This window comes from Leuciscus leuciscus (genome assembly GCF_965113295.1).
Source record: "Leuciscus leuciscus genome assembly, chromosome: 15".
Taxonomy (NCBI): domain Eukaryota; kingdom Metazoa; phylum Chordata; class Actinopteri; order Cypriniformes; family Leuciscidae; genus Leuciscus; species Leuciscus leuciscus.
Genome location: NC_138739.1, coordinates 10,765,757 through 10,793,441, shown reverse-complemented (window position 1 = coordinate 10,793,441; position 27,685 = coordinate 10,765,757). Strand labels below are relative to the sequence as shown.

The 27,685-nt window shown below is 34.8% G+C and overlaps 3 protein-coding genes and 1 long non-coding RNA gene across 7 annotated transcripts in view; 2 read left to right on the top strand and 2 right to left on the bottom strand.

Moving 5' to 3' along the window:
- LOC309475987 (obscurin-like) overlaps positions 1 to 27,685 on the bottom strand; it is a 236,966-nt gene that overhangs the window by 203,208 nt on the left and 6,073 nt on the right. For all 3 annotated transcript variants that reach the window (XM_082139044.1, XM_082139046.1, XM_082139045.1), the window contains exon 3: positions 22,633 to 22,950. In XM_082139044.1, the coding sequence (XP_081995170.1) occupies positions 22,633 to 22,950 (318 nt within the window). The remainder of the gene's footprint in view (positions 1 to 22,632; positions 22,951 to 27,685) is intronic.
- Positions 1,774 to 12,220, bottom strand: LOC309476282 (uncharacterized protein). The gene is made up of 3 exons (XM_082139570.1): positions 12,093 to 12,220; positions 11,173 to 11,496; positions 1,774 to 2,585 (listed from the first exon to the last, which is right to left on the bottom strand). Exons 1-3 carry the CDS (start codon positions 12,145 to 12,147, stop codon positions 2,431 to 2,433), a joined length of 534 nt encoding a protein of 177 aa, XP_081995696.1. The 5' UTR covers positions 12,148 to 12,220; the 3' UTR covers positions 1,774 to 2,430.
- On the top strand, positions 3,532 to 21,606 carry LOC309476525. Its single transcript, XR_014198237.1, has 2 exons — positions 3,532 to 4,033; positions 20,784 to 21,606. It is a non-coding gene; the product is annotated as an uncharacterized lncRNA (long non-coding RNA).
- The window catches only part of LOC309476022 (uncharacterized protein), a 157,047-nt gene continuing 153,182 nt past the window's right edge, over positions 23,821 to 27,685 (top strand). For both annotated transcript variants that reach the window (XM_082139119.1, XM_082139118.1), the window contains exon 1: positions 23,821 to 23,872. In XM_082139119.1, coding sequence (XP_081995245.1) covers positions 23,836 to 23,872 — 37 coding nt within the window. In that variant the 5' untranslated portion in view covers positions 23,821 to 23,835. The remainder of the gene's footprint in view (positions 23,873 to 27,685) is intronic.

Here is a 27,685-nt window from a genome sequence, read left to right as displayed (position 1 = left end):
AATAAATAAATTTAAAAAATGCAGAACTTCCACTCTTCTATTTACATGTTTAACTCTTAACACTTACAAACTTGAATATGTGAATTCAGATTACTGTTTTGCTTTCTGCCATTAACCTTCCACACATCTGATCGTAGTGTTACCAGAAGCTGCTTATAGACACAAGTATACTAACATGATCATATTACTCAACAGCATATAAGGGTCAATCCGTGCCAACTCAACCAGAGGTTTGATCATTTCTTTTATGGTGAAAGATAAAGGAATAAAGCCAAAATATTAAATGTGACAGATGTATTACTGAGTAATCCACTGTTTTTATGGGGTCAAAATGACAATTTTATCCTGAGATATGGAGTCAGATAACAGGGGTAAAAATGACTTTAGAACAGCATCATTATTTAATTTTTACACAGAGATTGGGTTAGTTAACAAATGAGCCCACTCTTAGTCATCAAACACCCCCCGAAAAGAGACAGGAGAGCAGAAAAGGCCTCAGTAACCATGGCGACATCAGATAAGACGGTTTTATTGGTGTGAAAGATGTGGTCATGTGGGAAAACAGAGGCCATAGAAACACGCATAAAGCCATAAAGCATTTACATATATGTTTAAATTATTCTTTTGATCTTGTTACACGCTCTAAGCGTGGAAGGCCTACGTGGTAAGAACGATTTTTTTTTTTCCAGTGGCCATGAAAAATACCCTTTTCAACGAATTAATAAATAAAATGTTTGCTGGACGAACTGATTCATTTATATTAAATTTTTAATAAAAACCCTTCAATTACAAAGACAGGCTTATATGTGACCCTGGATCACAAAACCAGTCTTATGTTGCACGGGTATATTTGTGGCAATAGCCAACAAAACATTGTATGGGTCAAAATTATAGATTTTTCTTTTATGCCAAAAATCTTTAGGATATTAAGTAAATATCATGTTCCATGAAGATATTTAGTAAATTTCCCACCTTAAATATATAAAACATTTATTTTTGTGAATGGATGCAGCACTATCGCCAATAGAAATGGACAACTTTAAAGGCGATTTTCTCAATATTTTGATTTTTCTGTACCCTCAGATTCCAGATTTTCAAATAGTTGTATCTCGGCCAAATATTGTCCTATCCTAACAAACCATACATCAATGGAAAGATTATGTATTCAGCTTTCAGGTGATGTATAAATCTAAATTTTAAAGAAATTACCCATAAGACTGGTTTTGTGGTCCAGGGTCACATATATGATTCATAGATGTGTATCAGATGGGTGGGTGTTGTATGGTATTTTATTGACATGACAAATATTTCTATACAATTATGTTTCTAAAGCATTTGCAGCTTTATTCTGTAATTAAAACAAAGCAAAGTGAAAATGTGCAAAGCAATGAAACATAAATTTAGATTAATTAACACACAACATATATTGGCTCTGGAGAAAAGCTTCTGAAAATGCAAACATGTAAATCACTAATATAGAAGAAAAAGTTTACAATATTTATGATATCTGATGAATGTTTTTTTTAATTATTATTATTATTTAATGCCAAGATAATCACTTTATTTACATTAGCTGCCAGAAAGAGAAAAAAAATACATAAACCACATCAAATACACATATTTCTATCATACACCCCATTTTTCTATTAATATTGATTGCTAAATATTTCCAAAATAATCTTGAGTAGATACAGAGATAAACAGATGCAAATTAATTCACAGACATATGAAATGTTGAGTTGAAATCCTTTTTCAAATGTTGCATCATGGGATTGCAGTTCATTCCATCATAAAAGATGTCAAGCAGTCTTAAACCAGCATTTTTTCCTCATTTTTATAAACTTTTTTTTTTCTTTTTCTTTTTTTCCTTCAGACCAAAGTTTGTTCTGTGATTCATATTGGAGGTTGGTGGTTTGATTAATGGCTTATAAATATTTTAGTGAAATCCTAATGGAGAAAATTAATTAAGTGAAAACTTGTCTCTTACACTGTATTTCTTCCCGTGTGTTATAATGTGTATATTTACACTGTGTGTTTGAAATAAACTGCTTCATGCTGTAAATGTGTTTTTATCCAACCGTCATTTAATCTGAATCTGAATTCATAGTTTATTCTTATTATGACGTCCATTTAATTATATACGCATATAATGCTTCAGATGTATATCAGTTCAGGTCATATTCAGTTCAATTCTACAGTGATTTATTGGGGTGACAAATATTTTTATTTTTGTATTTGTGGAGTTGCTGCATTCAATATGAAACAGAATGAAAAAAAGATTGCATTAAAGAGTAAAATTAAATAGTAAAGAATATTCACCGTTTTGGCATCAGATAAAGAGCATCGTTAAGCAAAGCTTTGTTTCACATCACTAAACAATTAGACATATTTTCATCTTTACAATTACAAATCCAATATATGCCACAATATTCATGACATCTCCTCTGTTTTCTCCGTTTTACGTCTTGAAGCTCTGACGTCATTGACCAGAAGAACAGCAGCAGCCGCAGAAGCCACGCCCATCAGCGCAGTGGCGACCAATCGCAGCACACCTTCAACTGAATCACAACAGGGGGCGTGGCCTTCTGAAAAACAAAACAAATGAGCAATGATAAAACAGAGTTGAGATTTTTAACAAGCTGATTTTATTTCTCTGTCAGGAACTCGGATATCGTCAAAAACCTCAAACCTGTTTAGAATGACACGAGCAAGTTAGTTTAATTTTTAGATTAATATTTAGTTAATGCATTCCTGGCACTAAATCAGTAAAAAAAAAGCTCTTATGACATATACCTGCACATGTTTTGCAACATTAGTCACTGTTTCCAAGCGCTCGAAGAATGTGAAGAATTGTTTCATGTACTCAATCCAAGCTGAAAGCAGCTGAATGTGACTTGAGAAATTAGAAAATGCCAGACAGTCTGGTTAAGGAGTGACCAGACCCTGAGAAGACAGGATCTTGCTGGAAATTTCCATTTGAAATCACCATTTGAGACAAAAGTCTCACCTCCGAGTCATCCTAAACTACATTTCATTCCCTAATCCCTCACCCTCTCTCTTAATGCTCAGATCACCTGAATTCACCCAAGAAAATACATAGTTTTAATGTGAATGATTATCATCGAGTATTGTACATTTTGGTAACATTTGAAATGTCACAATGTTGACATTATGTCTCAATAATGTCAACATTTGCAACATTATGGCAAATGTTGCATCATGGGATTGCAGTTCATTCCATCATAAAAGATGTCAAGCAGTCTTAAACAAGTGTTTTTTCCTCTTTTTTTTTATAAACTTTTTTTCTTTTTCTTTTTCTTTTTTTCCTTCAGACCAAAGTTTGTTCTGTGATTTATATTGGAAGTTGGTGGATTGATTAATGGCTTATAAATATTTTAGTGAAATCCTAATGGAAAGCTTTGTTTCATCAACACTTCATTACATTTATGCTTTTAGCAGATATTTTTATCCAAAGCGGATTACAAAAGATGAACAAATGCCTGGTTTATTAGATAACTACAGTAGATAAACACAAATGGAAGTTTGGGCAAGTCTGTGTCCTATGTGCTCTTTCAAGAGATTGTGTTGGAGCTTCTCTCCAGATTAGTTATAGTTTTATAGTTTTATTGCAGGGTGTTTGATCTCATGTTCTGTCTTAGCAGGAAAACCAATCTTACAATCACATACTCCTCATATTTTGATTGTTTAATCAAACCTGAAGTGTTATTAAAAGCAAATATTGTGCAAACATCCCCTCCAGACATCACTTTTAACCACAACTGTATCAATCCCTGAGCAGGGCTCAAAGAACCGTCCATATCAACAGACGCTCACGGTTTAGCTGGTTAGCATAGCCTTAAAAAAGACTGTAATTATAAACTTTTGCGGGCAAAAAGCATCTCTTTCCATTAATGACTATATGAAAGTGGTAAAGTTTCTTGGAGGCTTTTAATAGTGTCAGATAATCATGTGTTTTTCACAGTCTGCTAAAGGAAGTTTTAATATAGAGCATCAGTCACATGACATGATGATGGTGGTTAGCTTTTGTCATGATACACGCTAGCGGTTGCAACAAAGCTTGTTACTAGAAAAAGTGTCACTGTTTTAAAAAAAATATGCTAAAAGAAAATGTTATGACATTTAGTTAGAAACCCCTCAAAATGGATGAAAAAAATCTTCACATGTGTATAAATAAATTCTGAAAATTATTCATTTGTTTTTGTCGTTGACAGACCAACATATGTTTATTTTTTTTTATTTTTTTTTTATCTTTTACAAGAATAGTGGAAACTTCTTAGAAATAACTTCTAACAGTCGCTAGAGCTGGAAATAACTTCTGAAACTTGCTTATCTGCAAGCTCACAGCATTAATATGCAAATCATGGAAAACATCAATCTTATACTTCACATACACATAGTAAATGATGTACAGTATATTAATATTTCACATTCACAGATCTCACAGAGATCATTTATTTTATTTTGTATTTATTTTTTATTTGTCAAACATTAGCATTCACTGATTCTGTACTTTTTTTCACAGTAAAACTGGTTCTCATAAAGATGAAGTTAAATTGTGGAAGTCACTTCAACCCCACACGATTCAAGACATGCAAACACAAAAGCACATTAACCACAAACGTCCAGTGGTAAAACACATTCTCATGCACACTCTCTCTAACCAACAGATGAAACTTCATTCCATATCTGAAAATGAGGCCGTCTGTAGTTTGAGCTGTAGAATAAAATACTGTAAAAATACATTTAAAATGTCATGAAATTAATTGTGTCATTCTGCAGATTGTATTGCTTAAAGTGCCCTGTTATGCTATTTTAAACGTTCCAGATTTTGTTTTAATCTTCTACAATAGATTCACATGCATCCAAAGTCAAAAACACTTTACTTTTCTCATAATATACATTGAACATTACATCAGTTTGTTAAAAAAATTCAGTCTCTTTAAACCCATCCTTACAGTGACCCAACTGGTCCAGTCTGTTGTGATTGGTCTACTCTGCTCTGATTGGTCAGATGGTCCAGTCTGTTGTGATTGGTCTACTCTGCTCTGATTGGTCAGATGGTCCAGTCTGTTGTGATTGGTGTAGTGTTGTGGCTAGTTTTGTCCATGCCACACACAGTTATTTTTTCCTTAGTTTCAAAAGTCTTAGTTTCACATGTCTAGTTTAGTTGCTTTCTAATCTCATGTATTTGTAGCCCTGTAGTTTTTTGGTTATTTTTTTTTGTACACAAAGCTAGGTTGTGTCTGAATTTGTCTTCAATTATTGTCATTTCTCGGGCTGCCTTCTTTCTTTATTAATAAAATCCTGCTGCACTTAGATTATTCCCCAGCCAGTGCAGACCTATGGGGCCTGGATGGGTTTGACCTGGGTTATCAAACTCGGTCCCTGACAGTTTTGTCCTTAGTTTCCATGTTGGCCCCACATGGGTTAGTCCAGATGAAATGAACACTGCTCAGTGTGAACACTACAGGTTGTTAAATGTAACATTGAAGCAGTGTTGGAGTTAATGAGATATTTAAGTGTTAACAAGCAGAATCAATGACAGAGGAAGAAAAAGAACAGGAAAAAAATAAAAACACAAGAACTACAACTGATTTCAGACACAGCCTTAGATGAAATCAACTGAAGATAAAAGAAGACATTAAATCTCTCAAGATCTGAGTAAACAACTCCACAAACAGCATTACCAGCTTCACTTACTAACCAGACTGACTTTATTTCTCTCATACATCTGCAGTTCTTATTGAGAATTAACTGAGGTTTTGATGTTGATGTTTTATTGAAAATAATAGTTTGTTTTGATGTCACCATGTGATCAGTGTTTGCTTTAGTTGGGCAGTTTGACTCTTGACTATTTAATGTTATTTTCGGCTGCTGTAATGGAGTTTGTTATGTGAGAACAGCAATAGAATCAATGTGGTCTCAGAGAACCCAAACAGAACATAAGGGTTTAATTTTTTTTTTTTTTTTTTTTACTCGCGTCAATTATTAGTGTAATTATGATCAAATATACTTGTATATTTAAAATGATTGATCAAAATGTGAATCCATTGACCAAGCAATGACAGGAGTCGTGGTCTCATTGACACATTAATGTAGATCATATTAGATAGAACTGTATTGATCTTAGATTGATTCTACTCTTCAGAAGCTTTGTTTGGTCACATGCTTTTCCAAACCGTATATCCTCTGCTTAACAATGATTTGTTAGATATGGTGGAGAAAACAAGTATGACAACCAGATATTGTGTTAAAAAAGCTTAGAGTAATGAATATTCGGCACAATTTGATGAAAGCCTCAAGCGCTTCAGAAAGCCTCGGTTTCCCATCACTAACAGCAAGAGATCCAACATAGTTTAAAGGGCTGGTATAATGCCCTTTTCACAAGATGTAAAATGTCCCAAGAGTGTGTATGTGAAGTTTTAGCTCAAAATACCTCACAGATATTTTTATATAGCATGTTAGAGTTGTCACTTTTTGAGGATGAGCACACCTTTTTTGTGTCTGTCCCTTTAAATGCAAATGAGCTGCTGCTCGCAGGGCGGAGCTTCAACAGCTTGTGTCCTTTTACATCATGCAGACTTGCACTGGAAATTTCTAAAACTTTTAGCCTTTTATGTCCAAACCAGAGTCGGACAATGATGGCGAGACTCAAGAAGAAGTTGTAACTTTGCAGATGTTGTTTATGCTCAAACTGCAACATTACACACTAACTAAAGTTAGAAAAGTGAAATCATAATCAACCACCCCTTTAAACAGAAAATCTGAAAGAGTTTTAAAATCCAATTTACATGAACCTCTGTGAGTTTCACTCACACACAGACATCAAGTATCAGCACGGTGACATGCTTCATGCCGCAATGCATTCTGGGAGCCATGGATGAGTTTTGTATGATGCACCCAGAATGCATTGCGTCATGAAGCATTTCACCGTTCTTGGGATTCATACGCTGAGTTTTGATGTCTGTGTGTGACTGATGCTCACAGGAGTTTAAAAGTGTTTCGTGTAAAATGTGTTTTAAAACAGGAGCGCAAAACTGTTTTTGTGCACTTTTTTTAAATCTTTCAGATTTGCTTATTAAAACACTGCTTGATCTCATGCTGCAGAGTCACAGTGTTCCTATAATCAATGATTCTCATAAGATCAGCAAATAAGGCCACTATGCTGATTACATCTGTATCTGTATTACATCAAACAGTTACAGCAGCCAGAGAAAAACTTATGTTAAAAAGTCAAGAGACCAATGAAAGCACACAAAAAAAAAAAAAAAAAAAAAAATCCATATTAGTGCCATCAAATCAACTATTATTTTCAATAAGATGTCAACATCTAAACCTTTGTTAATTCTTAATAAGAACTTCTGTAGACGTCTGATAAATAAAGTCAGTCTGGTTAGTAATAAGTGGAGCTGGTAATGCTGTTTGTGGAGTAGTTTAATCCTCCTCTGCTGAGATCTTGAGAGATGTAATGTCTTCTTTAATCTTCAGTTGATTTCTAAGATCCAGATCTAAGGCTGTGGCTGGAAGTCAGTTTTAGTTCTTGTGTTTTGCTTTTTTCTGTTCTTGTCTGACTTTGTCTGTTCTGATTTTTATCATCAGCTATCTTCAATAATGCTCAGTCATCACTCAAGTAATCACTTAAATATCTCATTAACTCCAACACTGCTTCAGCGTTACAATTAACAGCCTGTAGTGTTCACACTGAGCAGTGTTCATTTCATCTGGACTAACCCATGTGGGGCCAACATGGAAACTAAGGACAAAACTGGCAGGGGCCGAGTTAGATAACCCTGGTCAAACCCGTCTGGGCTGACTGGGTCCAGTTCTACTCACACCATTCCAAGCAGGATTCAAACTGGTGTTTCCAGCATGGGAAGCGGGTGTGCTAACAACAATGCTAAAGCCTCTAGCATTAGTCACTAGTGCTGATCTTGAGGTCAGGAGGTTGAGCTTTACCTGATCAACTCTTACTACTGTAGCTTGCCTTTTTTCACTTTAATCCCTGTTTTCTGCACGAATCTTTTCTCAGAAATAACTAATATATAAATGATATACATTATATAAATTCTGAACACAAAAAAAAAAACATTTATGGACTCCTTGTCACGTGCAGAGCGGATGCAGGATTGATATGCAGTAGTGTTTATTTAAACAACTAGAACAGGATCAAATAAACAGAACAACCTATGAATATGCAATGTCTACAGGTAAGGAACAGACTGAAACACAGGCCTTAAATACACGGAGAAAAGATCAGGGAAACGAGACACAGCTGACAAGACTAAAGAGGAAAATATAGCTGCAAGCAGCAATTATCGGGGCCAAGCAGAATCAGATGACAAGACATGCCAACATGTCTGAAAGTGTCAGACCAACTGCAACAATGAGCAATTAAAGGCATTTAAATAGGATTTTAGGAAAAATGCCTGAAAAATCATAGAAACAGTAAATAAAAATATGATTTAATGGATTATCACTTTCGATCAATAGGTGGCGCAGTTACAAAATTGATGTGATGTGGTCAGAGTGAAGTGACAATGACACATACAAAGTTTGGTGTCAATATGTCAAGGCATTGCAGAGATAAAGCCTGAATAGTGCTTTTAGCATCATGCCTCAAACTTGCTGCTGCGCTATACGAAAACGGTTTCGTCTATCGACACAAAATCCATAACTTTTAGCACGGTCTGGAGATGATACGATTCGATTTTGGTGAAGACGGTCTAGGAGGAGTTAAAAAAAGTAGGTTTTGACTGAAAATCAAGATGGCGGACAGGAAGTTCAGCCAAATAAAGAAAACTTGGTATCTATGTTCTCGGCTTGACCCAAGGAATCTATTAAGACCAGTGGCATTTCAATAGCCAGATTTATTCAAAAGTTATTAGCCTTTTTGGACATTTTGTTATAACTTTTGACCACTAGGTGGCGCTGTCTCGAAATATTTTGGGCACCTTCAGGGGATGGAGCTGATGGCACATTTTGAGTTTTGTAATATTACATCTATGCATTTGTTTAGTATAGCATTTTATTTCACAAAACTGTATTGAAGTCCATGGGAATTTCATGGTTTGTTCTATTATAGCGCCACTCAGTCCCACCATTTTTTCATGTGTCCTCAGAGTGAGCCCATACATATGTGTGTACATTTTGGTGAAAATATCTAAATTCGCATCGGAGTTATAGACATTTATATGAAAAAAACACGTAAAAAATGACTGGCACATGACTTTGATTGGATTTTACTACCCCTTACTATCAATATTTTCGCATTTGGGCATTGGCATTAGCTATCGACCTATGTTTCCAAACTTCTGACGGTGGTTTCGTCTCGATCCGACTAGCGGTTTCGAAGATATCGGCAAATGTGTTTTAATCGCTAAATCACAACACTACACAAACCGTAAGGCGAAACCTAGCATGTTTGGTATCGTAGGACTCGGCAAGGATTCAGGAGTCTAATGAGATGAGTCTCGAAAAAATTCACCACTAGGTGGCGCTGTTTTGAAACTTCTCACGCTCCTTCATGGCATCGTGCTGATGGCCCATACCAAGTTTCGTAACAATCCGTTCATGCGTTCATAAAATACATTTTAGCACAAAATTATAAATGGCCGACAGCCAAAATGGCCGATATGGTAAAATTGTATATTAGTCGACACAGCATGTTGGCCTGAATCTAACGAGACCAATTTTATGATTTTTGGGCAAACTGTTCAGAAGTTATAAGCAAAAATAGCGACTGCGCTGAAACGCAGCATGTAGCCTCAGGTCATGTTTGTGATGACATGTACCAAGTTTGGTCTGAATCCAATAAAGCGTTGCGGAGATACAGCCATACGTCTGTTTTCGCAAGCGCTACGTAAAATTTGTTTGTGGGTTTTTTCGAAAATTGTTAAGCGAATCAACTTGAATTCCATAACTTTTGGTCGGCATGGTCTGTAGATGATCTGGTTCAATTTTTGTGAAAATCGGAGCAACGGCCTAGGAGGAGTTCGAAAAAGTAGCTTTTTTTGAAAATTCAAAATGGCGGCCATATTTTGAATTTTGTTGATTGGCCTTACGGTTCAAAAGTTATTAGCAAAATATTAGTGACTTTGGACAGGTGGTGGCGCTAGAGGGAATGACTTAGACACACCAAAATTGGTGTACTTAATGCTGGGACTGTCCTCAATCAGAATGTCAAACCATTACAACTTTCCCGCAATCGGTTCTATGGGCTGCCATAGACTCCCATGGCGGAAGAAGAATAATAAGAACGGGAACAGATATACAATAGGTGCCTCCGCACCTTCGGTGCTTGGCTCCTAATAACAAGACAACAGGTGAAAGGGATCAGATTAACAACCTAGAAACACAAACATGACAGTAACCATAGAAACAAAGGAGTGGCAGGAAACAGGACAAATGACCACAGGAACTGATCAAAAACAAACAGAAGGTCCACACACAAACTCCTGATGGAAACACAAGATACTGATGCTAATTTTGATATGGACCCCCGCTCTGTTCAGGGACTCATTATTCCATTTCTGTTCGTCAAATGTCTGGGAATTTTGAATATTTACTATATTAACGTGTAAATATTTACACGTTAAGAAATTTGCTGGAAATAAAAGCAATTGAATGTGAGAAGACATTTCTTTATCTTTTTTCTTTCTTTTCCTTTTATTTTTCTTTCTGAATCAAGCGCAATCTGATTTGTCCTGTTATGACCCCTCTTAAGGATAAATTCTGACCATAACCCCGTCAGTTGATCTTCCAGAGTGACCAGAAGTATTTCTGTTTGAATGGAAGTCAATGGAGGAGATGCTTCAGTATGCAGAAAGTCTTTTGTGTGGAGATGGTTTATCATAAATGCACCTCGCCATTATTGCGTTGCAGGTTCATTTAGAGTGAGCTTAATTTGATATAAAAATTAGTTTGATATAAGAATTATGACAGTATGAAAAAAGTAAGAGAAATTTTGTGAGGAATTATTTATGACACTTCCAGAAGTAAGAGATATTTCTCATTGTCAGGCATTTTGACATGGAATTACAGTGTCAGGAATGAACTTGTTTAGATTTTTTTTTGCAGTATTAAGAAGAATTGTGTCAATAAATATACATAACCTGTAATATATAATAGAGTGAAATGTAATTCTTTACTCACCATAGACAGTAACATTGAATCTGTGTTTAGTCTCTGAGCTGCTGCGGCTGATCTCAACTTCATAAACTCCAGCATCTTCAGTTCTGATGTTCATGATGGTCAGAGATCCAGTCTTCTTGTCCAGCTTCAGTCTTTCTCTGAATCTCCCATCAAGATTATCAAGGATCGTATTGTTCACTCCACTGGTTTTAGCTATAAGAGACCTGTTAGTTCCAAATGTCCACTTTATCACATCATTTCCCTGTATTTCAGTGAGACTAGAGTTTAGAGTGACTGAATCTCCCTCCATCACTGACACTGACTTCAGTTCATCAGCAAACACTCCTGGAGAACACACAGAAACAGTCTCTCAGTCACAGATATTAAAGTTAAGTTTAATAACGATTTAACTAAAGTTTGAAGTAGTTTTGAAATGAGTTTCAAAAGTTTGGAAAGGAAGAAAGATGGAAATCATAAAAGATAGAAACAGAGGCGAGGAAAATAAATGTCCGGGTGCAAAATACAGATATCTGAATTCATTTTCATATATTTAAAATTGTAAGTTTAGTTTCAGTAAGATTAGGAAAATACATAGAACAGTGTCAGTCTCCATTTAGTTTTTGATTGATGGTGGAACTGAAGTTCATTAGAGATCCAACATTTTACTTCAATTATATAAACATAATTGTTCCTTCAAACAGGAATATCTGACTGAAAGAACAGATGTCATGTTTGGTATCCTATTTGATAAATACAAATACTTGATAATACAAATGAATAATGTTGATGAGACTAATGTACTAAATCTGTATCTGAAACATGAATCCAGTCCACATCTCATAGTAATATCTGGGAATAAAAAGGAGAGCACTTCTTCTGACTGTGTGTACTGATGTACTATTAAACTTCTACCAGAACACCAAATAATGTTAGTAACTTACCATCCACAGGGCAAAAAACAAGCCAGAAAAAAACTAATGGTTTTCCTTTAAACATTTTCTTCCAACAGCTCTGGGGTTTGAAATATGTGTCCAGAAAGATTATTTGTGATGTGTTAAGTTATGACTCTAGTTAAGTTATGTAAAAAAAAAATCTACATCTACTTCTGTCTTTGTGTCTCGGCTGAGTGAGCATGTGTGTAATGTGTTGACGATGTAGTCCAGTTTTGCAACAGTGATCTTTTTTGGGGGGTGGTTGTTTTAAAAGGATAGTTCACCAAAAGAATTAAATGAGCCCATGATTTACTCACCCTGAAGCCATCCTAGGTGTATGACATTCTTCTTTCAGCCGAATACAATCGGAGTTATATTAAAAAAAATATCCTGGCTCTTCCAAGCTTTATAATTCCATTGCAGATTCCGTACCCTTGGATTGCGAGCTATGGACACAGCCTACGCCAAAGAACTTTATATCATAATATTGCCTACTGGGCTGTTAATAAATGTATAATTATTACGGTATTTAGTCTCCCGAGTCTTTCTGGTAGAAATATTGTTCCAAAAACAATCCAGTTAGAAGACATTTCACTCCACAACTTATAAATTTACTGTAGTAAAACAAACTTCTTTGACAGTAGGGTGCCGGTATTCATAATGAATGCTGTTATATTAATATATTCATGTTATAATGTATTAAATGTCATAGAGGAGTACTGCAATGTAATTACACTACGTGTTTATTTTATTTTTATTTTTTTGCATTTGTTTATTTATTTTGTATTTATATTTAGGCTATACTGCATGTTTGGGCTACCGTTTTTGAGAACACAATACAATAGGTTTATAAAGAACCTACAGTTTGTTTTTATTGCGGTAGTGAAGAGCCATGCATGGTTACCTGGGTTACCATGATCTACTAATGTATGATACTGTGGAAGAACAATGGTAAATTGTAATGAGAAAATAAAAAACAGAAGCAAGCGCTTCTCAGTTGCAGTGTCAGAATATTTAAATATTTAAAAATTAGGCTTTGACCATTTTCATGAGACAAAATCAAACATTAATTGTTGCCATCGTGGTGGAAAATGACTCCTAAAATTGTGTGGCAGTTGAATAATGTGATTTTCAGAGAGGAATTAAATGTACATATTTCAATGTTTTTCAGGAATTGTTGATTTATTTATTTTTTTTATTTTTTTTACGCTTGTAAGTCTGAACCAGAATATAAAGATATTTTATTATTTTGCATATGACGGTGAAAAGTATTAAAGTTAAAAGTAAAGGTAAAGTAAAAAAAAAACAAAAAAAACACCATGTTATGCATAATTCTTATTTTTGAGTTTAACAAACAAGAAACCCTTCTAGATTATTTTATCCCTTGAGGTAGCCCTCGCACATAAAGGTTGGAGACCGGACCGCTGCTCTGTAGTGTCGACACATATACATGTTCAGAAAACACTGAGGGTTTTGCTGTGGGGTGAAAAACTGAGTGAAATGTAATTTAACAGTAGTAAATTGTAAAGTAATTTACAGCAACAAACCATAGAACAACAGTAATTTACTGTTTGTGACGTCGCAGGATCATGTTGTGAAGCAGTAATTTTCCATTGCTTTTGCTCTGGTATTATACAACTTAACAACTAAGATTATTTAATAAACCACATGTTAACTGTGTGACACTCACTCCACATTGTCTTTAGCTGGTGTTGGGAACTTTTTCCTTCTTCAAAGCAGACCAGGAGACGTTGGGATCGTGTTCAAACAGAAGTTATTCTTTATTGAGAATCGCTGTAACTGCAGTCATCCAACAATCTAAAGTACATAACTTTTCATGGTGTCTTATAGGCAATTCAGTGGGCAGTCCTTAAAGGTGCTGACCTTACACACAGCCTTAGGGATGAAGACAATAGAGGCAATTACCCCCAACTGAGATACTGGTACCCCCCAAATTGTATAAACAACACATGGTCAAGAGAACTAAGACTATGTAACATTCACACATAGTTCAACTCTTAGTAGGAAGATCAAAGACTAACAAAACCCCTTCAAAGGAAACTGTTAAATCTAATCAGTAAATGGATGCCCTCATGTTCACCTTGAATGCCCAATACAGTATAGTTCACCTTAGTTTTTTATGTGATGTTATGTACAGAAGTAGGATCAGCAGATCTAAAACATATTCTTAAATTTGTAATCCTACACTGCTTATACCATCAGAAAAAAAAATGTATTTCTTTGGGCCTCAGAGGGTGAAATGATCTTAATGTTTATAATGTTAATGAGCATTTCGAAATCAGTTCTGAAAGTAAAAATCCCATTAATTTTCTCCATAAAGTAACTTGTTTTTTTTTTAATGATTCTGTATAAAACTAACACAGTTCTACCAGTAACAAAATGTATTTAATTGACAAATTCCACATGAAGAACTACAATATCCATAATCCTGAAGAAAAATCAGTCAGAATCATGGGTTAATTCCCTCATATGTGGCCTTTCACCTCTGTATTGATTTTCTGTTTTATTTTTCTTCAAATCATAGTTATTTTAATGTTATGATTCATGAAGACGGCTGCTGCTAGAGATTGTGAAATATGATGAAAATTAATGGGACAAACACTTCCAGAACAAAAGTGACTCTATCTCTGTTTTACACTGTATTATCATATTTATTCATGAGGAAAAACCTCAATGTAATGTCTATAATAAAAAGACTCTTCAGTTTTCCTGTGGCATGTTGTTGCTCGTATTTTTATTATTGAATTGTGTTTAGTGTATTTCTATTTAATTCAGTAATTAAAATTCATGGAGCTATTATGTAATAGTTGTACATTTGTACAGTGTTGTACAGTTGTACAGTGTCAGTTGGTACAGGCAAACTTCCGTCTGAATTTATATTTATTTTTTATAAAAACTCTTCAATTAAAAACATAGGCTTATATGATGTGTATCAGATGGGTGCTACTCCATTCTCAGTTTAAATGTGATGGTGTTTTATTGGCATGACAGATATTTCTACATTTGTGTTTATAAAGCGTTTGCAGATTTGTTCCGTACAATTAAAACCAAGAAAAGTGAAAATGTGCAAAGCAACGAAACATAAATTAAGAAACTGTGTAACTGCAAAGACATACAAAATGGATTCATTCAATTAAAACCACAATATGTAACTTTTTTGCTTTAAAAATAGCAAAAATCACTATATCTATGTTATATATATATTTTTTATTATCCCGACTGTTTCCAACAACTTTCAAACCAGGAGAAATTTGTAATTTAATTCGAGAAACGTCCCGTTTCTTTATTTCCGTTTTGTCGCAGTCAATGGCGTCATATCCGCGTTGTCCCTGGTTTCCGCTCGTACTGCCATGGCAACCAGAGCTATGAACCAGAGCCCTCTGATAGTAACCAAAGCGACTGACGGTAGTTCGCAATGTCTATTTGCACGCTGTTGTTGTTTCGTTCAAACATTATGGACCATGGCAAGCAGACTTTGGATACAAAAGGAGAACTAAAACGAGAATCAATATCAGCGCGGTGTTTTCGAGATGCCTAGAGCTCCCATTGACAGTATATAAACAAGAGCTCCACGTCCGAGACTTCGACCGCTTCTACATGTACTTTATTAAACAGGTGAGCACATTTACATAAAACTAATCAATGTTATATAGCTCAACATGATGAAATGTTAGAATATGATCTGTATGTTATTCTAATGTTGATCTAGCTTACTGCTACAGTTAGTCTCATACAGACAAACTAACACATACATTCCAACACATTCAAATGCAGTTTAGAGTGATAGTGTAATGTTAGACCAAGTGAAACAGCGCTGCGTTACCTCACAAGTTTAATTTGTCTAATAAACTGACCTGTGTCTGTGAGTAGTAATTCTGCACTCGCATGTAACGTTAGTTCGGTAGAATGAAATGTCCATATTCCTTATATGATAGCTGATAGCTGTCTCTTAGCAATCCCGAACTGCTTCATATCACAGTCATGATAAAAGCATCGATGTATTCAGTCATCCATAAACATTATTAGATCCATAGATTAGATCGGTCGGCTTGACGTTGACGACAAGATCCATAATTCTTAGCAAATGTTGCGTCATCAAACTACGACTTTGTTATTGTAAATAGGTTAGCGACCCCTAGTGGCGAAAAATTCCATACTGTACGTTTAAATGAAATATTGATGAATATTCTAATTTTGGCCACCAGATGGACCCAACATACACATTGGCTTCATCCAAAATCACATACTCTCTTGAGGTACGTATTTTGAAAAAGTAATTACTTCACAACCACTAAAAGTATGTTCTAGTCTAGATAGCATGAATGTGTGTAGTATGAATGTAATCCTGCTGTACTACAGTCATCATGTTGTCATTATCATGTGATCTACCAGCGTCAGTCACTTCACTGTCATTCATAAATCCTCTCCTGTGGCCTCATGGGATATTAAAGTGTCCATCATATGCACACGTCAGAATCTCATCAGAAGAAGTAGATCATGCCGGTACTTTTTACCAAATGTTTAATGAGTACTGAGTGAAATCAGACACACTTCTTTTTGTCAAATACCGTTTGTTTGGTTTTTATCTACTATATAGGCCTAGGGAATGCGATGTTCCTTTATAGTGAAAATTAATGGCGCCAAGTTTATGTTATGCATGTCCTTTTTGGACATGTATTAGTTAATATTGTTTAGTTTTGTCTTTGTTTTTGTCTGTTAACTTTTATTATATTATTTATGTTTGAAATAAAGCCATTCATTCAATCATTCAATCAATGCATACATTAATATAGATCACAATATTTATGATATCTCATCTGTTTTATTATTCAATGCCACAAGATATAGCACAGATATAATCACATTATTTACATTAGCTTTCAGAAAGAGAGAGAAAAAAAGAAATACATGAAGAACATCAAATACACACATTTATATCATAAATATGAATATCATGAATATAGATTTCTAAATCTTCCCAGAATAGTCTTGAGTTTACAGAGATAAACAAATTCAAAATAGTTCAAAATTCACAGGTATATGAAATGTTGATCCAAACATAAATGGATAAACTCTGATGTTGTTGATCATCATTGATCAGAAGAACAGCGGCTGGTTATCGCTCTGTTGATGTAGATGTGATTTTGCTGGTTGGTGGTTTGGTGAATGGCTTATAACTATTGGTGAAATACTTGTGAAAAAAAAAAAATATATATATATCCAGAATTAAGTCTACTGAAAACATGATCTCTTACTCTGTATTTCCTCTCATGCGTACATTTACACTGTGTGTGTTTTAAATAAACTCTTTAATGCTGTAAATGTGTTTTTATTCAACCGTCATTCAGTCTGAATCTGAATTCATAGTTTATTCTTATAATGACACCCCTTCAGTTATAATATAAGCATATAGGATATATCAGTCCGGTAATATTCAGTTTTCAGTTCAATTCTACGGGGATTTATTGGTGTGACAAATATTACATTCATATTTGTGGGGTTCCTGCATACAATTAAGAAACAAAATAAAAATAGCAACATAATTTAAGAAAGAATGAAAACAATGTAATTCACTAAAATTGCTAAATGAATTGCATTAAAGAATAAAATGAAATATTAAAGAATAGGCCTATTTATCGTTTTGGCCTCCAGATGGCCCCAATACACCAGTTCTGAGGAGACACTAGGTAAGCAAAGCTACATTTTACCATCACTAAACAACAATTAGACCAGACATATTTTCATCTTTACATATTAAAACCAATATCTGCCACAATATTTATGACATCTGTTCTGTTTTCTCCGTTTTACCTCTTGCAGCTCTGACATCATTGACCAGGAGAACAGCAGCGGCTGCAGAAGCCACACCCATCAGCGCAGTGACGACCAATCGCAGCACAGCTTCAACTGAATCACAACAGGGGGCGTGGCCTTCTGGAGAAACTAATGAGCAATGATAAAACAGAGTTGAGATTTTCAACAAGCTGATTTTAATTCTCTGTCAGGAACTCGGATATCAGCAAAAGATATCTGCAAAAACTCAAACCTGTTGTTTAGAATGACATGAGTAAGTTAGTTTCCTTTTTAGATTAATATTTCTTTAATGCATTCCTGATATTAAATCAGCAAAAAAGCTCATATGACCATTGATGTACCTGCACATGTCTGACAGAGTTCAGTGATGTTAACATGTTCACATTTTGGCAAACCTGATGATGATGATGATGATGATGATGATGATGATGATGATGATGATGATGCGTCTCTGCTGGTGACAGGATCAGGCGTAGTAGCAGCTAAAACATGAGAAAAATCAAAACGTTTTTTATTGCAATATTAGTCACAGTTATTCAAAGCGGACAGTCCTGATGTTCTTGAGGAGACAGTGTCTAAATGTGGATTGTGGGATTTCACAATGGGACACAGAGTGTGTGTGCAGAGACATTTGTTCACACACATGCATACATAGAAGTCTACTTATTATAGGTGACTTTGAGCTTGTCTTTTTAAGAAGTCACTTATACATTTGGGCAGTCTTGTTAGTGATGAGAGAAACAAAGCTTTTTAAAACTTTAAATCCATTGAACCAATTGTTTTGCAAAATGATTCCCTGTTTCCAAGCGCTTGAAGAATGTGAAGAATGGCGTGTATTCAATCCAAGCTTAAAAGAGCTGTATGTAAATAATGAAGTACACAAGTCAAGTGTTTGCTGGGTCTGACATCATTATGAAAGTCAGTAGTGATGGATGCAGATACATAATATGTAATGTGTGTTAACAAACAATAAAACAGACGTCACACGGCTAAATACATAACATCGTAAAATGAACACGCATACATAGTTTTATATCATTTGTAATGTAAGTGAAGAATCCAAGTGGAAAAACTGCATTATTTTAATGTTGTGTTGTGTGTTTTTACCTTAAACTCTTTGAGATGATGATATGAACATGCCCACATTCAAGCATTTACAGCTCAGCTTTAACAGCAGATTTAGTTCACAAAGTCATGACCTAAATATGAATAAATCCTAAAATTCATCATTTGTCAACTCAAATGAAATGCTTTATAGAAAACACTAATAAAAACGAATGCTTTGGCATAATAACTCTTGTTAGATTTGTGTTGGTCAGATGAAGTTCAGGAGAAGTCTGAGCACTGAAACATCTGCAACTAAGATCAAATTTTGTGTCATTTATTCATATTATTATTATTATTAAAATACTGTACATATGTTAATTATCTGCAAATGTTTATTCTGACTAAACCTATCTGTGTCTTTATGCTTTTTTTAATATATATATATTTGTTATTCTTAAATGTTATTATGTGTCTTGTTGTATTTATATGGACTGGAAGCTTCAATACCAAGATCAATTCATTGTGTGTTCAAACACACCTGGCAATAAAACTCTTTCTATAAACCTCATGTTAACTGCATGACACTCAATCCACATTAACATCTAGTCATTTAGAGATTACAGATCTTTTTATCCACATCAACAGATGAGCATCACTAGCACTTTATCACAGGAGTTATTATAATAAGTGTCAGATGAAGACCCTTGCTCCAACACAGCTCAACAGAGCAGATTTAGATTCTGGAAAGTTACTTTATATATTTTTAAATATTTGGATAAACCAGCTATTTTAAGACCAGCTACCTAACACTGTGCAGGACAATATTAGCCCTATCCTCCAGACAATAGCACACATGTGAGAGAGAGATACATTTACTACTATTATATTATACAATTATTGATTTTCTTGAAGAAGAACAACAATATCAAAGAATATTGGCACATGTTGCATCATGGGATTGTAGTTCATTCCTTCATAAATATATTACATGACACATATTTTTATTTGCAGCATTTAGTTGCTGCATACAATTATGAAACGAAATAGAATAGCAATATCACACAAATTAATAATAAAAAATGAAAAGAGTGTAATTAACAAAGAAATGTAAAATGGATTTTATTAAAGAATAAAATGAAGTATTATCGTTGTGGCCACTAGATGGCGCAATACTACAGATTAATCTAATAAACCTTTTCCGGTCCAGTTCAGAGAGAGCATTGGTAAGCAAAGCTTTGTTTCACCAACACTTACATTACATTTATGCTTTTAGCAGATGTTTTTATCCAAAGCGGATTACAAAAGAGGAACAAATGCATTCATCAACAATCGTTGCAGTTCACAATGCCTGGTTTATTAGACAAACAAGAAGAGAAGTTTGAGCAAGTCTGTGTCTTATGTGCTCTTTCTTTGAGATATTCTCTCCAGATTAGTTATAGTTTTATAGTTTTATTGCAGGGTTTTGATCTCATGTTCTGTCTTAGCAGAAAATACAATACAATCACATACTCATTATATTTTGATAGTTTAATCAAACCTGAAGTGTTATTAAAAGCAAATATTGTGCAAACATCTCCTCCAGACATCACTTTTAACCACAACTGTATCAATACCTGAGCAGGGCTCAAAGAACCGTCCATATCAACAGATGCTCACGGTTTAGCTGGTTAGCATAGCCTTAAAAAAGACTGTAATTATAAACTTTTGCAGGCAAAAAGCAACTCTTTCCAATAATGACGATATAAAAGTGGTAAAGTTTCTTGGAGTGTTTTAATAGTGTCAGATAATCATGTGTTTCTCACAGTCTGCTGAAGGAAGTTTTGGTTAGTATTTGTCATGATACACGCTAGCTGTTGCAACAAAGCGTGTTACTCTTATGCTAATAGAAACTTGTGCATACATAAAATCTTAATTATTCACTTGTTTTTTTCATTGACAGACCAACATATGATATATTTAAAAAAATAAAATTAAAAAAATTAAAAAAATAACAAGAATAGGGGAAACTTAGAAATAACTTGTAACAGTCGCTAGAGCTGGAAATAACTTCTACTGAGACTTGCTTATCTGCAAGCTCACAGCATTAATATGCAAATCATGGAAATATAGAGATGCATATGCAGCTGAACATCAATCTTTTCTTTTCACATACTCATAGTATACTGTATACTATGATATGGATCAATATTTCACATTCACAGATATCACAGAGAGTTTTTTTGTCAGACATTAGCATTCACTGAGAAAACTGTTTCTCATAAAGATGAAGTTAAACTATGGAAGTCCCTTCAGCCCCACCCGATTCACAGAAACACACACTCACACTATTCACGCCTCAACACATGCAAACACAAAAGCACATTAACCACAAACGTCCAGTGATAAACACATTCTCATGCACACACTCTCTAACCAACAGATGAAACTACATTCATATTCCATATCTGAAAATGAGTCCTTCTGTAGTTTGAGCTGTAGAATACAATACTGTAAAAATACATAAAAGATATCATGAAATTAAATGTGCTGTCATTCTGCAGATTTTGTAAAGTGCCCCATTATGCTATTTTAAAGGATTCTATATAGTTGTGTTTTGGAGTCTGCAACAATAGATTTACAAGCATCCAATGTCAAAAAACACTTTAATTTTCTCATCATAAACATTGAACATTAAATAATTTCTCAAAGAGGCTGAAAACTGTTTGTTCGGAGATTTATTCTCTCTAAACCCACTCTGCTCTGATTGGTCAGATGGCTCAGTCTGTTGTGATTGGTCTACTCTGCTCTGATTGGTCAGATGGCTCAGTCTGTTGTGATTGGTCCACTCTGCTTAAGTTTTAAATTAAATTGATTTACTAAATTAAAGCTGAAACTCCAATCTCATCCCAAAAATCCTCAAAAAAGTCCTTTGGTGCCTCAGTGTAGACTTCGCTCAGAGAAGCTGTCAATCACAGCTGTCAATCATGATGTCACGCCCCCATTTTTATAACATCAAATAACTAACTAAAACCAAACTTATTTAAAAGACGAACATTTGAACTTACATCAGCCTGATAAAAGCTACATAAAATGACAGTTTTCTGTGTCTGTGTAAACTACAAAAACATGAATTAGTGAAAATGGTGATGTCATGTGCATGTGTATTATGTGTTCAGTCTATAGTGTGTTTCTTTACAAACATTGCCAACTACTGGCCTGGTAGCAGAATACTGTATTTTTAATCGTTTTCGCTGATCCGTGTGAACGGGGATCGCTTTGACATTGGTGTCATCTGTACGTGAAAAACGCAAAGGAAAAAATATTCTGATTTTATATCGTTGATGTGTAACGTATCCTTAGAGTGCAAAAATAAAAAGCTTTTGTGTGGAGATACAGTAGTTCATCATATTTGCACCTGGCCATTGCTTGCATGACTTTCATTTCTGAGTGAGCTTTATGAGTTTTAAAACACTATGACAGTATGACAGGTGTGAAAGAGACAAATTATCCACACTACAAAAGTTAGAGGCTTTTCTCATGGTCAGTTTTCAGTGTTTTTAGAAGCCTATATGGATTAATATTTAAAATGGAAATACAGTGTCATAGAGAAATTTCAAAGATCACAATGGTAAAAATAATAAAAAACTTCTGTAATATATAATAGAGTGAGCTGTAATTCTCTACTCACCATAGACAGTAACAGTGAATGTGGTCTTGCTTCCTCTGATGGTCACTTCATAAAGTCCAGAGTCTGTGATTCTGGTGTTCATGATGGTCAGAGATCCAGTCTGATCATCCGCCTTCAGTCTGTCTCTGAATCTCCCATCAGTGCCGTTAGATATGAAGATCTCATCAAGCTCTCTATTGATTTGAGCTAATAGAGGCCCGTTAGTTCCAAACCTCCAGTCAATCTGATCATCATCCTTTAGTTCAGTATCAGAGTTTAGAGTGACTGAATCTCCCTCCATCACTGACACTGACTTCACTGCATCACCACCAAACACACCTGGAGAGCAGACAGTTTCCAATTCAGTTACCCTTTTCCCAATTTAAGTTGGTTTAATAAAGCTTTATTTGAAGTTTGAAGTTGTTTTGAAGTGACTACAGACTTTGGAACAATAGAAAGACTGGCATAGAAAAAAAAAAAAAAAACAGAAAAAAAAAGTGTGGAAAATAAATGGCAGTATACAAAATATCTGAATTCACACATTTTCATATATTGTATTTTAAGTTTTGGTCCACACAAATAACATGCAAGTATACATATATTCTGTCACTCACCAACCAGACAGCAACAGCACAAACAGCAAAAAGCAAATGTGTGAAACATTGTCTTCAACAGTTCAGTGGTCTGACATAGTTCCAGTCAAGTCTGATAAACCAGTGAGAGCCTGTAGACAGTAAAGTTGTGCAGACTGAATTAGGCCACGCCCCATATCTTCAGCCACACCTTCTCTCTTCAAAACCCCGCCCCCAAGACCTGATCCAAAATGACTGACAGGTAAAAGAGCTCTCATGTTTTAAACCTCCTACACAAGACAGTTGTCAGGACTCCACACTCTAAACAAAGGTAGGTGCTAAATAGCACTAAAAGTGGTTCATTGGCTTGTAATCATAGGGGAACCACTTTAAGTGCCATATAGCACCTACCTTTGTCAAATGGTGCTATGTAGAACCATAAGAAGTGCCATATAGCACCTCAACCACCCCAAAGAACCCCTGAAGAACCATTTTTTTTTTTGTGTGCATGTCAGTGCTATCTTATAGCAGGTTTTTATGTGTGTTAGTCCAAAGAAAATAGTAAAGCTTTTGTTTCTGGAAGGAAATATATTCTTTTCAGAATCATATTCTGCCGTTGTATCAGTTGGTCACTTCAAGTGTTTGGAAGAAAATGTTTAAAGAATTACTGTGCTTTTGCCTTCTGATTGGTAAGGTATAGATATTTTTTTTTATTTTTTTTTATTTTTTTTATGTTTATGGTAACAATTAGTAAAGCTTTTTATAAAACTATTAAATCAGTCAGAAGATTTGCTGTTGCTTTTATATTACTTGAATAATAATTTGCTGATTTGAAACAATATGTATTGTATAAAGCACTATGTTAATAAAAGTGGCTTAATTTATTTACCAATTATTTACATATTTATCTAAATGTCCTGTTAAATCAGGAATTATAGGCTCTTTGCTCAAATACAGGACAGACAACCGTATTCTGTTGCTGTGTGAACGAGGTAGAGCCCGACCGATATATCGGCGGGCCGATATTATCGGCCGATATTAGGCATTTTTCAAACTATCGGTATCGGCTTTTATAACGGCCGATAAATGAATATTTAAAAAATAAAATAAAACCGGACGAAACACCCTGCAACCATGTTATGAGTGTTGGCACTGCATAGTTTGTCCACCAGAGGGCACTCTATAAGGAAGACTGCTGACATCAATAGCCGCGTTTCCACTGTCGGGCCAGGGCCGGGCCGTGCTAGTGCGTGCCAGGGCCAGTCGCGTTTCCACTGTCACTTCTGGGGCTGGATCGGGGCTTGTACACGGGCCTACTCAGGATTTCTGGCCGTCGAATACCTTGGGCCAAAGCGGGCCAGCTCGAGCTAGAGGAGAGGTTACGAACAGAGGCGGAGTTCACCTGAGTCGGGAGCATAGAGGAGACGGCAGCGCCGGATGATTCTGTCAGCATTAGGCTAAAGACTTTTAAAATAATTTAACTCGCGTTCATGTTTGAATGCCTTCTGTTTGTGATGCAAAAGACTATGCGCGCTAACCATTACCATAGTAAACATAGTAAACGCTTGAAGATACGCATAGTAAAAAAACATAGTGAACGCTTGAAGAAATCCGACCAATAATTAAGGCTATCACACAGTCATGTTTTTATTTTATCTTTCAGTAGCCTACGTCTCGTCTCTTTATACCGGACTATCATAAAATAAAGCAACTTTTTTTTCGGGAGCTTCCTCTGTTTCTCTGACTGAAAATATCTGCATGGGAGTCGAGAGAGTGCTAAAGCTCCTCAGGTCGTATTTTTTGTGGCATATATTTGTAGAAATTATCATTCTTTCTAAATGTGATGTAAATATGTCCTGTAACTACCAGATAAACAGTAACAGACACGACTGAAGAAGTAAGTGTGTCCTCTTTCTTTTGTGAAATAGACCTAACGTTAACGGTAATTTATTTCTGAGTGACTAATGTGCAATTTTGACATAAATTAATTCATTATGATCAATGTATCACTTTTTATTGTAAACCTGTGGTAAAACATCGATGCTTGGGTTTTAAATATTCAAAACAACAAAAATAGCAGCAAACGGCCGCTTTTATCATGTTTGTTTTCAACGCTGTTTCCAGTGATTTCTGATTAGTTTTCTGATAAAACTTCCATTTGATGGTGAAATGATGGCACACACACACACACACACACACACACACACATGTCTGGTTTACTATCTTTGTGGGGACTCTCCATAGACTTAATGGTTTTTATACTGTACAAACAGTATATTCTATCTCCTTACACTAACCCTACCCCTAAACCTACCCATCACAGAACACTTTCTGCATTTTTACATTTCCAAAAAAAACTCATTCTGTATGATTTATAAGCTTGTTTACCCATGGGGACCTCTATTTAGGTCCCCACTGTGACACGAGTCCCCATGAGTCTGTGTGCATTCAGGTTGAAGTCCCCACCGGGATAGAAAAACAGGTACACACACACACACACACACACACACACACACACACACACACACACACACACACACACACACACACACACACACACACACACACACACACACACACACACACACACACACACACACACACACACACACACACACCACACACACACAATAGTGACCTTTGTCTTGTTTAATAATAATACAAATGATGATAATAATAATATCATCATCATTGATTTTTTTTAAATGATTACTGTCAATATTAATAATAATAGTTTTTTTTTCAAAGGACTTTAAGTTTCATATCTTAAGTTTGTATTTTTAATATACATTATATTTATCAGAACTTTAATATATTCTGTTCTGTTGTGACAATAAAACAAACAAGTTTATTTTTAAACTGCATTATCATATTATTTTAGTAAGGCTGAGGACTCTTAAATAACTACAAATAACATATGTTAGGGAAATCTGTTCATGTTTTGTTACGCGTTTCTGGATTTTTAAAAAATATATATATATCGGCCGATATATCGGAATTTTAAATCACCAAATATTTGTATCGGTATCGGCCTTAAAAATCCTTTATCGGTCGGGCTCTAGAACGAGGCTTATGATACCAAACAGAACATCTGTACTTTCAGTCTCATTTGAAGGTTCAAGGTGTTTATATTTTCCAGTAAGGTGTTATTTTTGTGGATTTGTAATGAACTTTATCAATAAATACATTTAAAAAAATGCAGAACTTCCACTCTTCTATTTACATGTTTAACTCTTAACACTTACAAACTTGAATATGTGAATTCAGATTACTGTTATTACCTTCTGCCATTAACCTTCCACACATCTGATCGTAGTGTTACCAGAAGCTGCTTATAGACACAAGTATACTAACATGATCATATTACTCAACAGCATATAAGGGTCAATCCGTGCCAACTCAACCAGAGGTCACTACAAACATTTTTATTTTGATCATTTCTTTTATGGTGAAAGATAAAGGAATAAAGCCAAAATATTAAATGTGACAGATGTATTACTGAGTAATCCTGTTTTGTTTAGAGGGTCAAAATGACAATTTTATTCTGAGATTTGGAGTCAGATAACAGGGGTAAAAATTACTTTAGTACAGCATCATTATTTAATTTTTACACAGAGATTGGGTTACACAGTTAACAAATGAGTCCACTCTTAGTCATCAAACACCCCCCGAAAAGAGACAGGAGAGCAGAAAAGGCCTCAGTAACCATGGCGACATCAGAGAAGACGGTTTTATTGCTGTGAAAAATGTGCTCATGTGGGAAAACAGAGGCCATGGAAACACACATAAAGCCATAAAGCATTTACATATATGTTTAAATTATTCTTTCGATCTTGTTACACGCTCTAAACGTGGAAGGACATGCTAAGAAAAACATTTTCCAGTGGCCATGAAAAATACCCTTTTCAACGAATTAATAAATAAAATGTTTGCTGGACGAACTGATTCATTTATATTTTATTTTTTATAAAAACCCTTCAATTACAAAGACAGGCTTATATATGATTCATAGATGTGTATCAGATGGGTGGGTGTTGTATGGTATTTTATTGGCATGACAGATATTTCTATACAATTATGTTTCTAAAGCATTTGCAGCTTTGTTCTGTAATTAAAACAAAGAAAAGTGAAAATTTGCAAAGCAATGAAACATAAATTTAGAAACTGCAACTGGCAAAGAAATATAAAATGGATGCATTCAATTAAATGAAATATTGATGAATATTCTAGTTTTGGCCACCAGATGGACACAACATACAACATATATTGGCTCTGGAGAAAAGCGTCTGAAAATGCAAACATGTAAATCACTAATATAGAAGAAAAAGTTTACAATATTTATGATATCTGATGAATGTTTTTTTTATTTTTTATTCAATGCCAAAAGATAATCACTTTATTTACATTAGCTGCCAGAAAGAGAAAAAAAATACATAAATCACATCAAATAGGCTACACATATTTCTATCATACACCTAATTTTTCTATTAATATTGATTGCT